The 12,242-nt window shown below is 39.0% G+C and overlaps 2 protein-coding genes across 3 annotated transcripts in view; both read left to right on the top strand.

Moving 5' to 3' along the window:
• Positions 1–1,718: 1,718 nt before the first annotated feature.
• Positions 1,719–7,960, top strand: egr3 (early growth response 3). The gene is made up of 2 exons (XM_014023853.1): positions 1,719–2,544; positions 4,921–7,960. Exons 1-2 carry the CDS (start codon positions 2,391–2,393, stop codon positions 6,000–6,002), a joined length of 1,236 nt encoding a protein of 411 aa, XP_013879307.1. The 5' UTR covers positions 1,719–2,390; the 3' UTR covers positions 6,003–7,960.
• Positions 7,961–10,737: 2,777 nt separating this feature from the next.
• Positions 10,738–12,242, top strand: part of bin3 (bridging integrator 3) — a gene marked incomplete in the record, with an annotated part of 44,912 nt that continues 43,407 nt past the window's right edge. The window contains 1 exon segment of one of the 2 annotated variants that reach the window (XM_014023855.1): positions 10,738–10,850. In XM_014023855.1, coding sequence (XP_013879309.1) covers positions 10,843–10,850 — 8 coding nt within the window. 2 annotated transcript variants of the gene reach the window in all.

Here is a 12,242-nt window from a genome sequence, read left to right as displayed (position 1 = left end):
TCTCATTCTTGATAGAGAGGAACGTTGGTTTGAGAGAGGAGTAAAAGAAGCCATTTTTGTGAAGAAAGACCGTCCATCATTAAACAGAGRTGGAGGCCTCCGTTTTCAGTTGTCCCCCTCCTACAGCGCTGCTATTGCCGGTATCACTCCACCCCCTGTTAACAATAAGTGTTAATTAGGTGTCAACGATAGCCATGTGATGTATCAGTCACATCACAAAAGCCTGAATTTAGCCTGAAACTCTCAGACTGAAGAAGTCTCTTGGAAGAGAGACGAAACGTTTCAGTAGAGAAGAACCTGTCCAGAAGACCTACACAATTTTTTTCTTTTTGATTAGCTAATGTTGAGTCATTTAACATCAATATGTCATTTATGAAAAACATTTGTTTCAGAAGTCTGAAAAAAGAAGATTTTAAACAAAAATGGGCCATCATTTGCCTGGAAGAAGACTTCTACCCTTTTTTATGATCGGTGTCACAGCTGGTAAACTATTAATAATCGGACAGAACATTACTTCAGTATAACCAGATTATTGCTTTAACATGTAAACCATAGGACAATTTTAAGTGTAGTTTGACTACTTTGCAAAATATGAAAAAAGTAAATATGTCCAAAAAAATAGTCAAATGGATGAAGAAGCCAAAAGAAGAAGATTTTATCCTTGGCTGGTCAGACAAGTGTTATTTTTTCTTTTAATCAAGTCTATTGTCTTTCTGATCCAACGGTGCAACAGGCATTCCTAAAAACATAAGGACAAACACACGGAGGACTTGTCTTTGGCAGGGAGACATGGTGGATCACCGAGTGCTCTGTTTGTGTAAGCCCCCTAAAAACCAAGCATGATTCAGACTAACTCTCCCACACACTCTGTTTACACTCACAGAGGTAATATTAATTTCTCATGTCTGTGCAAGCACTGACATGTCATTCAGCATTTTCTGAAAATAAACCAAAGGCCTTGGAGTTGCGTGTATTAATAGGGACAGGAGAAAATATGTGATTTTTTTTCCCCTTTTAAATCTGGCAAAGCTTCACTAAAAAAAGTATTGTAATAGGTCAACTCTATGATGACTGTGAGTCAGAGCATGACCCCAGAGTCACAGTTTCACAGTAACAAGTTTAATGACGTTTAATGAGAAGGTATTTTTGTACATTCTGTAAGATTAAAAAGCGCCCAATGTATTTTTTTTCACAAGTTGGCACTCTGATAGAAAAAAAAAGCAATCCATGACGCTTCGTCCACTGACTTTTTTTTAAACGTCTGCGGCTTCCGATCACTTTTCCACTACCACTTCACCCGGAACTCCCATGTCCAAATACGGACACGAAGAGGGCGGGGCCGGACGATGCCTTATTTGGAGTTTCCACTCAACCGGCTACTTGGGGCTCCAAGTCAAAACAAGCCTGTGCAAAGCTTTGCAATATTTACAAACGATTAACTCCGTCAATTACTGCCTTTGTTTGACAAAGATGCTGCTGGAGAGAGAAAGCAAATAAAAAAAAAAAAAGAGGGGGCTTTGAATCAGAGGTTTGCAGTCCAGGACCGCACAAAGTGTGTGGAAGTTCAGCAAGATGAAGAAGAAAAAAAAGTGGGATTCACAAAGTCCTGTGTGAACTTTTAGAGCAATACCTAATTTTGTTAAAATATGAACTACCACACGTGATATAAAAGTGGCTTAAGTGAAAGACAAAACACTTTATTTTGTTTTAGTCGCGAGCAGAGATGCTTATAGCTCGCTGAGGATAATAAAGATAAAGAGGCCATTTAATCACTTTTCACAAGGACGGGAACAGAGGAGAGCCTCTGGCTGGTCCCCAAGAAGGACGCAGCTGGATGTGACATCTGGATTCCTGTAAACTTTGCTACTATCTCTCTCTCTCTCTCTTTCTGTGTGTGTCGGAGCCTTTTTGCCTCCACTGTAGTTTCCACCGACTGACGCGAGGAGAGCCTGGGGCTGATCGCCCATGTCCATATAAGGTCATCTACGTCACGCAAATGTTCCATCCCCCTATTTAGACTGGAGTCCCCTTTCTCCAGCTCCAATAGAACAAGTAGAGCCGCTCTTGTTCGAGCATCATCTCCTCCTCCGTTGAACTTCACATCCCACCCACCCCATCACAACACAGTGATCAGACCCACAACAACAGTAGCTCGTGCGCGCACAGACAACAGTGGGGTGGAGGAAGAGACCCGGAGCTCCTCGGTCCACCGCGACATCTACTTTGGATAGCTGCAGCCTCCAGGATCCAACCTGCGCCTCATCTCTGCTCCAAGCTGCTGGGTTTTTGTGTTGGATAACCCCCCCAGCGCGCGCTCTGATTTCAACCCCCCCCCCCCCTCCTGCTTCTTGTTTGGTTTGCTTTTAAATGTCGGACTGACTCGAACTGCTATGACAGGGAAACTAGCGGACAAGATCCCTCTTACCATGAGCAGTTTAATAAACACGATCCCTGACAGCCTGTACCCGGAGGAGGACATCCCGACGTCCATGAACATTTTCACCAGTACGGAATCTATTAACCACTACTCGCAGATGAACACGGGTGAGTTTTATTTATTTATTTGTTGTATTTGTTTATTTCTTCCTTTTAGTGGCTCATCAAAGCGCGAAGCGCGCGCCGCCAGGACGGCAACAGTTGTCTCCGGGTTTGGAGGCACCTGTTTGCGCTCTGGCTCTACTGCTCACAAAGACGCGCTCCTTGAGACCCCTCTCCTGCATGAGGGGGTCAGGTGAAGCCCCCCACATCATATCTACATTTTTTAAATAAAACTCGGATATATTCTATTAAAAAAATTGATTTGACTTAATCCGTGCGCGTTGAAATGTCTGAGAGAAACACGCATTTTATTTTAAAGCTCAAAAGCTGATGTGTTTAATTTAAAGACAGTGTGATTTTAATTCTTTAAAAATGATGCGTTTGTAGGGAAATGTTTTGATAAATGTAGATTTGAAATAAATTGCTCTGCGTCCAAAAGCATGTTTCAGCTCCTGGCTGAACTCTCATAGTTTTACTCTACATGTGGTCAAACCACAACGTTTCAGATTTGATATTCTCATACAGAGAGAGGGGGAAAAAAAGAGGGTCATCATCTTAAACAAGGACTTTCATTCACAAGTCTGTTCCCCTGTTTTCAGTAGGAGTGTGTGGGTGAAGTCTTCACATACAGGAACACGTTCAAGCTCCTGCTCCTCTTTAATAAACTGCAAAGACTAATATTGATCAATAAAACGCTCATGTTTTTATAAGACATATTTATTTATTTTTATTATTAATAGTAATATTTTGGGGGGGGGGAGAAATCCGACGCGTAAAAGCGACGCACTGGTTCGGCTCAGAGTCAGAACCGAACCTGAAATAAAATCAGCCTCACTTTGGAAAACTGATGGTCCAACACTGAATTAAATTAATTAAATGCAATATTTTTAAATAGTTGTAATTCCAACAAATATTATAGTGACTTTTCCATTGACTCTAACGCGAGCCATTTATTATTTTTAAATAAAAATTGTTACTATAATTTTAAATAGAATTTATTAGTTAATAACTAAAAGGTTTATCTTGATTTGGTCACACGTATGTGCGTTTGAAGTTTACACACATTCTAATAGGTGTTACAGATAATATCCCCACCCCCTCCCCCTCTCCTGCCAATTGAATCCACGCGGGTCTAAGTTCATAAAATGCGGGATTATTTCATTTTTTTATTATTTATACAAGGAAGAAGTGACATTACATAATTTATTTTTATTTATCTGAAATGTAATGTGAAAAAGTTCACAATGTGTGTGTTTATGGAAAAAAATCTTTATTATAAACTGTTAAATTTGAGTATTTAAGGTCATTTTTATGGATGCTGCATTTGGAGTAAAAAATTAATATTTTACATTTTTTTAATAACAGGTGGAACAAGTGAGCTGATTTACCAAAAGAAAAGAAAAAGGAAAAAAAAAACCAACAATAAAACCTCAAACTTCCTGTTAAAATCCCTTCATTTTAAATGTAAAAGATTCATAGCACATTTTATGAAAATCAATGCAAAAGCTTTTTTTAACATGTGCAAAAATATGTTCCTGAATTTTCTCTGTTAAATTAATTTTCTTTATTTTTTTCTATATATTTTTAGCCTTTTATGCAACCACATTCCAGCAGGCTGTAATAATACATATATTCCTGTAGAATTTCCTGCAAATATTTGTTTAAACCTTTAATTTAGAAATAATGTGTTTTTTTTCCAAATGCCACATATTTATCTTTTTTGAGAACATGTCAGTCACATAAATTAATCCTTATTTGATGTGATTTATTTATGGTATCTTTGAAGGAAGTTCTCAACCTCTAAGATTTGTGCCAATATTTAAAAAAAGAAAATACAGAAAAGGAGGCATTTGAATTTATTTTCCAGATGTTCTGTGTTTCAAAGTGTGCCTTGAGCTCTTGAGCATTTCTGGATTTGTGGCGTCCGCCTCATAATCCTCCCTGCTGTTAAGACATCAAGTCTTGCCACTCCGTTTGGCTGTCCTCCTGAGGGACACAATGACTGGATCAAAGGGGGTGTTTAAGGTCTTGATTTATGAGCGCTTGTGGGATCATGCGAGGGAGAGAGAGACACCACTCTCACAGACGCAGCACTCAGTCACTTAACTTCCAGGTCTGACGGAGCTCACGTTTCTTCATGAACTGTATGGGAGTTTGCTTTTATTTCCCTTTTATTTTGTCTTTTTTTGTTTGTTTTAACTCAAATCGGAGAGGAGTTTGATTTAGGACAATTGCTTCACAATTAAGCTTCAATTAATGTGATAAAGTTATATTTTTCAGCTGTTTTTTAAATTTTTTCCAAGTAAATATTTTTTCTCAGATTCTGCAATGGTTGATTTATTGATTTATTAATGGTTTGTGTTTCTATTTTCTTTGTTCTAGATAATATCATGGATCTGGGCATGGGAGGCGAGAAGGCGAGTTCGGAGATTCAGTATGGATCCAGTTTCCAGTCCAACCGTAGCGGGCAGACCGTCACATATTTGGGGAAGTTTGCCTTTGACACTCCTCCTTCGGGTGGCATTGGTGGCTCTGGCTGGTGCCCCGATAACAACATCATCAGCCTGGTCAGTGCAGGGATTTTAGGCGTGTCTCCGTCACCTGGCACGGTTACGACGCAGACATCATCCTCTGCAGCTGGCATGGGCGGACAGACGTCAGACATGGAGCAGGTGTATGGTCCGCCGCTGCCTGCCTATTCCACCTGCAGCGACCTGTACCAAGACCAGGTCTCCTTTCACCACAGCCCTGCCACCAGCACGGCGCTACCTTACCCCGGCAATGACTATCACTCCACATCCAAAGCTCCCATGGATGGCAGCCTGTTTTCCATGATCCCTGACTACAACCTTTTTCATCATCAGGGGGAGGTTGGTGTGATGGAGCACAAGCCCTTCCAGAGCATGGACCCCATCCGGGTCAACCCTCCACCCATCACACCCCTGGAGACCATCAGAGCTTTTAAGGACAAGCAACAAATCCACCCAGGTTTCATCAGCGGGCAGCAGCACCAGTCCCAGCACCACCAGGCACCTCAGACTCTCACCCTCAAACCCATCCGACCTCGGAAGTACCCCAACCGTCCCAGCAAAACGCCCGTCCACGAGCGGCCGCACGCCTGTCCGGCGGAGAACTGTGACCGGCGCTTCTCGCGCTCGGACGAGCTCACGCGTCACCTGCGCATCCACACGGGTCACAAACCCTTCCAGTGCCGGATATGCATGCGCTCCTTCAGCCGGAGCGACCACCTGACCACGCACATTCGCACGCACACGGGAGAGAAACCCTTCTCCTGCGAGTTCTGTGGACGCAAGTTCGCCAGGAGCGACGAGCGAAAGAGACACGCAAAGGTTCACCTCAAACAGAAAGATAAGAAGCAGGCGGACAAGAGCAGCGGGGCGGCTGGGAGCCACAGCTCACCGCCCAGCTCCTGTGGTGGGGGGCCAGCAGTGGGAACGTCATGACCATCACTACGTGCACATGGACTAGAGCAAAAAGAGACTTGGGGGGGAAAGGATCACGTCCACTATCAGATAAATAGGTGACTCTTTTCTTCTCGTTTACACCCCTGCTCCTTTCAGTTCCTTCTGTTTTGAGATGGATGCCTTTAGTTTGAGTACGAGGGGAAGGGCTGCTTTCCTTTATTTTTTTTCTTTCTTTTCTTTTTTTCTTTTAAGCAATTCAAAGCCTCAGCTACTGCAACACAGTGTCAACACAAAGACGCGTGCTTAAAGCACAAACAACCTCTGTGGTTGGTTCTGAGGTGAACACGTTTATGTAAATTTTACAGAAATGTTCTTAGTCAGAATCCATGATAGGGGTGGGAAAAAAACAGACAAATAATAATAATGGAGCTCAGTGAAAGTGTTAGTTGTCTGGGATGTATGCATTAATTTTATTAGGCTGTTTAAAAGTGCAATTGGTTATTATTGTGTATCGTCATGAATACCTTAATAGTGGCACGTGACTGTCTTTTTGTTGAGGTGTAGTGTTTTTTTCCTTTATTTGAATGTTTTTTTGTTTTGTTTTGTTTTTTAAAGAATGTGCCAAATGTATCTCAGTGATGCAGCCAATCTTGTTCTTATTTTCTTTGCCTGACATTTGCCAATCTCAACAGTGGCGCCAGCTTGTTGGTTAACACACCAGATTTAGATGATCCCGCGCAGTTCGGTTAAAAAATAATGACTGACAGGGTCACACAAAGCATACCGATGTCTTGTCCTGTTACATGTCCACACACGCCTGCAGTAAGTGATGCCTTTGCCAATACTTATTTATTTCAAGTCATTGCGAAACACTGTGTGTTCTCTTTTTTTTTTCATGAGGTGGCTTTACATTGTGTTGCCAAATGTAGTTTGTTTTTTAATATTTGTTTTATTTTTTTCCAAACGATACTGTTCTTTTTTTATGTGATCTGCAATATGCAATCAAATAACATATGCCAACAAACCGTAAATCACATTAACTGGGAGCACAGTTAGACAGACTGAATATTTAATTAAAAAATATAAATAAATAAATCAACACTGGGTTGCAAACAAGCAGTAAGAAAAAGATGAATGAGGTCTCTTTGTCTGTGCTTCTCAGCGTAAAAGGGTTAAACTACCTGGTTTAAGATGCCAAAAGATGAGCAGTAAAGGGTAAGAAAGTAATAATAATATTAATAATAATAATAATAATAATAATAATAATAATAATTATAATTATAATAATAATAATAACAATAAACCTTCCATATCTATGTTTACATCTTTTTTTAATACAGACTGGGCTGTAAAATGAGGTGTTCTTTTTTGTACAGTGATTCAAATGTGTAGCTACGATGAAGAATTCCACTTTTTGTACTCAAGTGTCAAACCCGCCATAATTCAGTATTAAATTGTGCATATATGTGCAATCCGTCCATGCACACTATGTATATACAAATGTTTGCACAAACAAGAACTTGCAACTGACTTGTGCAGATTGTGTCCTAAAGAGTTTCCTAATATTGTTATATTGCAAAAAAAAAATTTTTTTTGTTGTTGTTATAGGTGACTGCAAAAAATACTGTTCATGGATTGCTGCCGTGTAGTGCAAACAATGTTCTAGCTTCCAGTAAAAACAACAAAAACAACAACAAATAAAAGCAGCAAAAACATCTGTGTGCTTTAAAGTGGGTTCAAGGAAGCACTAATGTGTTCTCCGAATAAAAAGCAACATTATTTTGTGCATTTCTTGCATCTGCATTTAAAGAAAAAGAAAAGGTTTTGGATATTTTAATTACCACAACTTCCCCGCTGAAGAAAAAAGCACCAGTTATTTAAAATGTTCTCTAAAATGACTGAAAAAGAAGAAGAAGAAGAAAAAAAACCCAATTCAGAGCATGAAAATAATTTTCACTAATGACTCTTCACTCACCTTATGTATCTTTGTGCTGAAAGAAGGAAATACCAGTTTTATCATTTAGTAATAAAAAATGTGTAGGCTTCTTCTAATGGCTTCACGTAGATCTAAACCTATCGAATATCACAAAAAAACATGCATACAAATTATAAAACTCTTTACAAAAGCATAATTTGCTGTATATTTTTTGGAGAAAGTGAGCATTTTTCTCCACTTACAATACGTTGTGGGTGTGTGCAGCACAGGTGTAACAAGAGAGATAATAAAGTTGCTTTTTCATTTAATATATACACTATTTATGGGTGGTAGCCAAGAAAACTGAAGAGAAATAAGGTAATTAATGAGACTATACGAGGTAGGCGTTTTTGTCAGAATGATGCGAAAAATATTGACGCCAGTCTAAAAGCAGGTAAATACTAATGAAGCAACCACCTTTTGTGTGAAAGGATCCTTTTGAATTAGATCTACTTACTTACTAAATTTACTTCCTCTAAATTTTAAAGAAAACAAATTTAGCAGCTTTTTTAACGGATTTCTCTCAGCTCACTGGTTATACTCCTTGACAGCAGAAAACATGTTGAAACATTGTTAAATGCTGCTGATATATATATATATATATATATATATATATTATGCCCGTCAGCAAATATAACATTTGTGCTAAAACAGGATGTGAATAGACAAAGGCAAAAGGCCAAAGGAAAAGATTCAGACAAGCTGCGCTGTACCGCAGTTCATGCCGAAATGAGCTCCGCAGGGCCACACTTTGTCCTGGAACAGTTTTCACTGCTGAGCCTTCTGGCAAGAATCCATTTATTTTTCCAATTAATTTGGCCTGAGAGAGTCTTTTCTCAACTCATCTGCATGGCTAAATGAACAGACCTCTTTGCACTTGTTTAAAAAAGTTTAAAAGTTCAACTCAGCCCACAATAGTTTTACGTGACACAAATCAAACCTTGTGTCTCGTGAAGGCACGTGGCTCCCCTGCACTGATTTGGTAAATTTTTTTGCACTAACAAAAATAAATGGCGACACAAACGAACACTTTCACTTGACAAAGTTTAAAAGTGAGATCTTAGTTTAGCAGATTGTCTTCCTGATTTATTATCCTAAATAAATACTGCTGCCTTCACTAAGGTTAATTAAGGTTAAGATTAAATGAATAATGGCCTTGAGTGCCAAAATGACACAGAGTCATAACGAAAAGTCATAGGAAAACCAAAACTCTTGTCTTCATATAATTCAAAGTTAGATTGTTTACAATAGAGTTTGGATGAATAAAATTATTTGGAACCCAAAGGTGTGCTCGTCTTTGAAAGAAAAACGTGTTTGTGTCACTTTGTGTTGCAGATGAATCCAAATCTTAAGGTAGACCCTACAACCAAACTACTTCAGCATCCACACAAAGCCCTTACAAGTCTGGAAACTCGCCAGCCCCACTCTGTCTGACACTTTTGTTTTGTGATGTGACTTTTTTTTGTTGTAAATTCTGTAAAATTGATACAATCCCCTGCATATCCACATCCTCAGTGCAGTTGTGCTGCTAGATTACAACCCAGTTTTCACTGCAAACTTCTAAACACTTATTAGTGTGATCGCTGCAAGTATACACCGACGAGCCCCAAGAAAGTCTCCACTCATCTTATGCGCTTTGTGTTCTGTTGGCTGGAAGTAGGCATCTGTAGGTTCTGAATTTGTCTCATGTCCTTTTCTCTGTGTTGGATCTGGGCCAACATCAGCAGCCATTTTTGCACCAAACTGGGTTGCAGGGTTGGCTGATCAAAAACAATACATAACTAGAACTCCACAGGAGCAACGAATCCTAAATGTGACCTCCGCCTGTGTGTATCTGAAGGCAAACTTCTGCTGGTGTTTGTGTGTGACTGTTTGCTTTAGTCTTTGTAGATTCGACCTTGGGCAAGGCAACGGACTTTGGCTCACTTATGGCAATTAACAATAATTGATTTTCTTTCAAACTACACACACAGACGCACACACTCATGATTTCAATAATATGTAGATAATTTAGCCAACTCATGTCATCTTTGGACAACAGGGTGGCTTCAGGGATTTTGTGGTCTTCAACAGTGGCGCTGGTATCAAGACGGAGTCCGATCCTCTCTGTTTTTTCTGTTGTGTTGTGTTTCTTTTCACTAACAGAATATCCTCATTTTTTGCATGTGCACGGACATGTTCCAAAGTGCTGCCCACAGATGCAGTGGGTGGTGCTCCTTTCTTTATTATGCATGAATAAAATAAAATGAAATAAAAGTCTCGTTGAGTGAAATGGGAGAAACTTAACAACAATGCAAGACTTGACAATTGGAAACAAACCGTGGACTAACTGTTCTTTTGGCTTTTTTTTAATCATTTTTTTTCCTGTGTAAGAAAACTATGAGTCTTGTTAAAAATGTCGTGGATGTCTTTTTCTTATTTTATTTGTTTGTTTTTTATTACCTTATAATAAGGTCCTTTTATGATGAGCTGAATATTTAAATGAATTTTACTCTATCCTTGTGATGGGGAGACGTGCTCCTCCGTTTACCTGGCACTTCAGTTTGTTGTAATGCAAATGTTTTGTTATTTCTATGTAAGTACTTGAATAAAGAAAAAATATAACACAACTTGCCTTCAGTCTCTTGGACGTGCTCACTTTCCGGCATCTATAAATATGCATGTCTAAACTATAAATTACTTTGCATAAAAATAGTTTAGCAACAAAATGCTATATTAAATCATCTGTTATTATTAAACCAAAGCGACACTTTTACTTTTTCCATCGTTGTATTTATTTTTTTACAAACAGGAAGTTAGATGCGGTGACTTCCTGTTGACTCGGCGCTGTGGAGTGGCAGCAAGCGATGGTTCTCGGAAGATAATAGAACCACCGAGTGAAACCGGAATAAAACGTACCTCAGAATGAGTTGGTACGTATCTTGGCTATGCTACTTTGATGTATCGATTGGGAATAAGTTCTGAATCGAAACGATTCATTCCAGGAATGTCTTATCCGACCGGGGGCTCCGGCTAGTTCCTGGAATTGCTAAACATTCAGCCTGGAGTTAGCCTTTAGCATTTTCAGCTCCGCGGTTAGCAAATAAACCCTCTCTTCTAAATACATGTACGTGTCGTCTCGACGGGGGACAAGTTTCACAAAGCAGTTATAATAACATTTTGGTATCGAAATGTCAGCCCCTGCTACCTGTCAAACTGAAATAATGAATGTCCGAAGACATCCAACTTGTAAAAAATAGTACAGTATCATTAGCTCATTGGGAGCCATTGTTGGCGTCACCCATATTAAATATTCATTACATCAGACTACTCTTTGAAAATTCCTTACTTTAAAGATATCTAGATAGTAACTGAATACACTTAAGTACACGACTTTGTCTTAAATTTGTACTAGCTGTACTTGTCTTTACTCAAGTCTTATGATTAAGGGAGGTATTTTAATATTATTCAATTCAAGCTGCTAATATTTTTATACTGCATGTAGCTGCTGTAGTTCAGTGTCATGTAAGTCTTGCAAGGTAATTTGTTATGATAGAGTATGATAATCTCAAAACATGTTACTCTGCACTTTAAAGAACTACATTTAAAAAGACCCCTGACTTACTTATTTGACATTGTAGTTGAATAATATATTTCCCACTGCCTTTCATGCTAGTGTTTTCCACTAAGATCATTGAATGTTGAGAAATGACAGTGCTATAGCGACTTTTGCTCAAACCTTGCCTAATCGTATTCATTATTACTCAGAGAATGATTTAAGGATGACTTTTGGCTACTACCACATGAACCTTTATCTCAGTAGTAATAATGTTTGTTAATAATGATTAATCGTGGTGGATGTCTTGAATATGGCTGACTCCAACAGTTAACCATCTGTGGTTTTCCATCCAATCTTTACTTCCATTGATACATTAAGAGTTGAGTAAACTTTCACTGACTGATGCACTGAGTGTAACACAGAAATTGTTAGGTTCCAAAGATAGCAACAAACTTTATATTGTAATGCAAAACCATAGAGCTTTAATATTGGCTAATGTAACGTTATTTCCTAGCTATATGTTACTTTTGAGAGGTGTTTTATAAGACATGAAAAAATGATAAATGTCAAGCTCATGTTTGTTTAGCCATTGGTTTTCCCTAGCAAAGACTTATATAGCTCTTTTCATAATTATTTGCACTCTATGACAGATGCCATAGCTGCTAATTATATATATATATTAGGGGTGTCCCGATACCAGTTTTTTCAAGACTGAGTACAAATACGAGTACTTGAGTTTGGGTACTCGCCGATACCGATACCGATA

This window comes from Austrofundulus limnaeus, unplaced genomic scaffold, assembly GCF_001266775.1.
Source record: "Austrofundulus limnaeus strain Quisiro unplaced genomic scaffold, Austrofundulus_limnaeus-1.0 Scaffold393, whole genome shotgun sequence".
NCBI lineage: Eukaryota > Metazoa > Chordata > Actinopteri > Cyprinodontiformes > Rivulidae > Austrofundulus > Austrofundulus limnaeus.
Note: the sequence above shows the minus strand (reverse complement) of the source record. Positions and strands in the feature narration are given on the sequence as shown.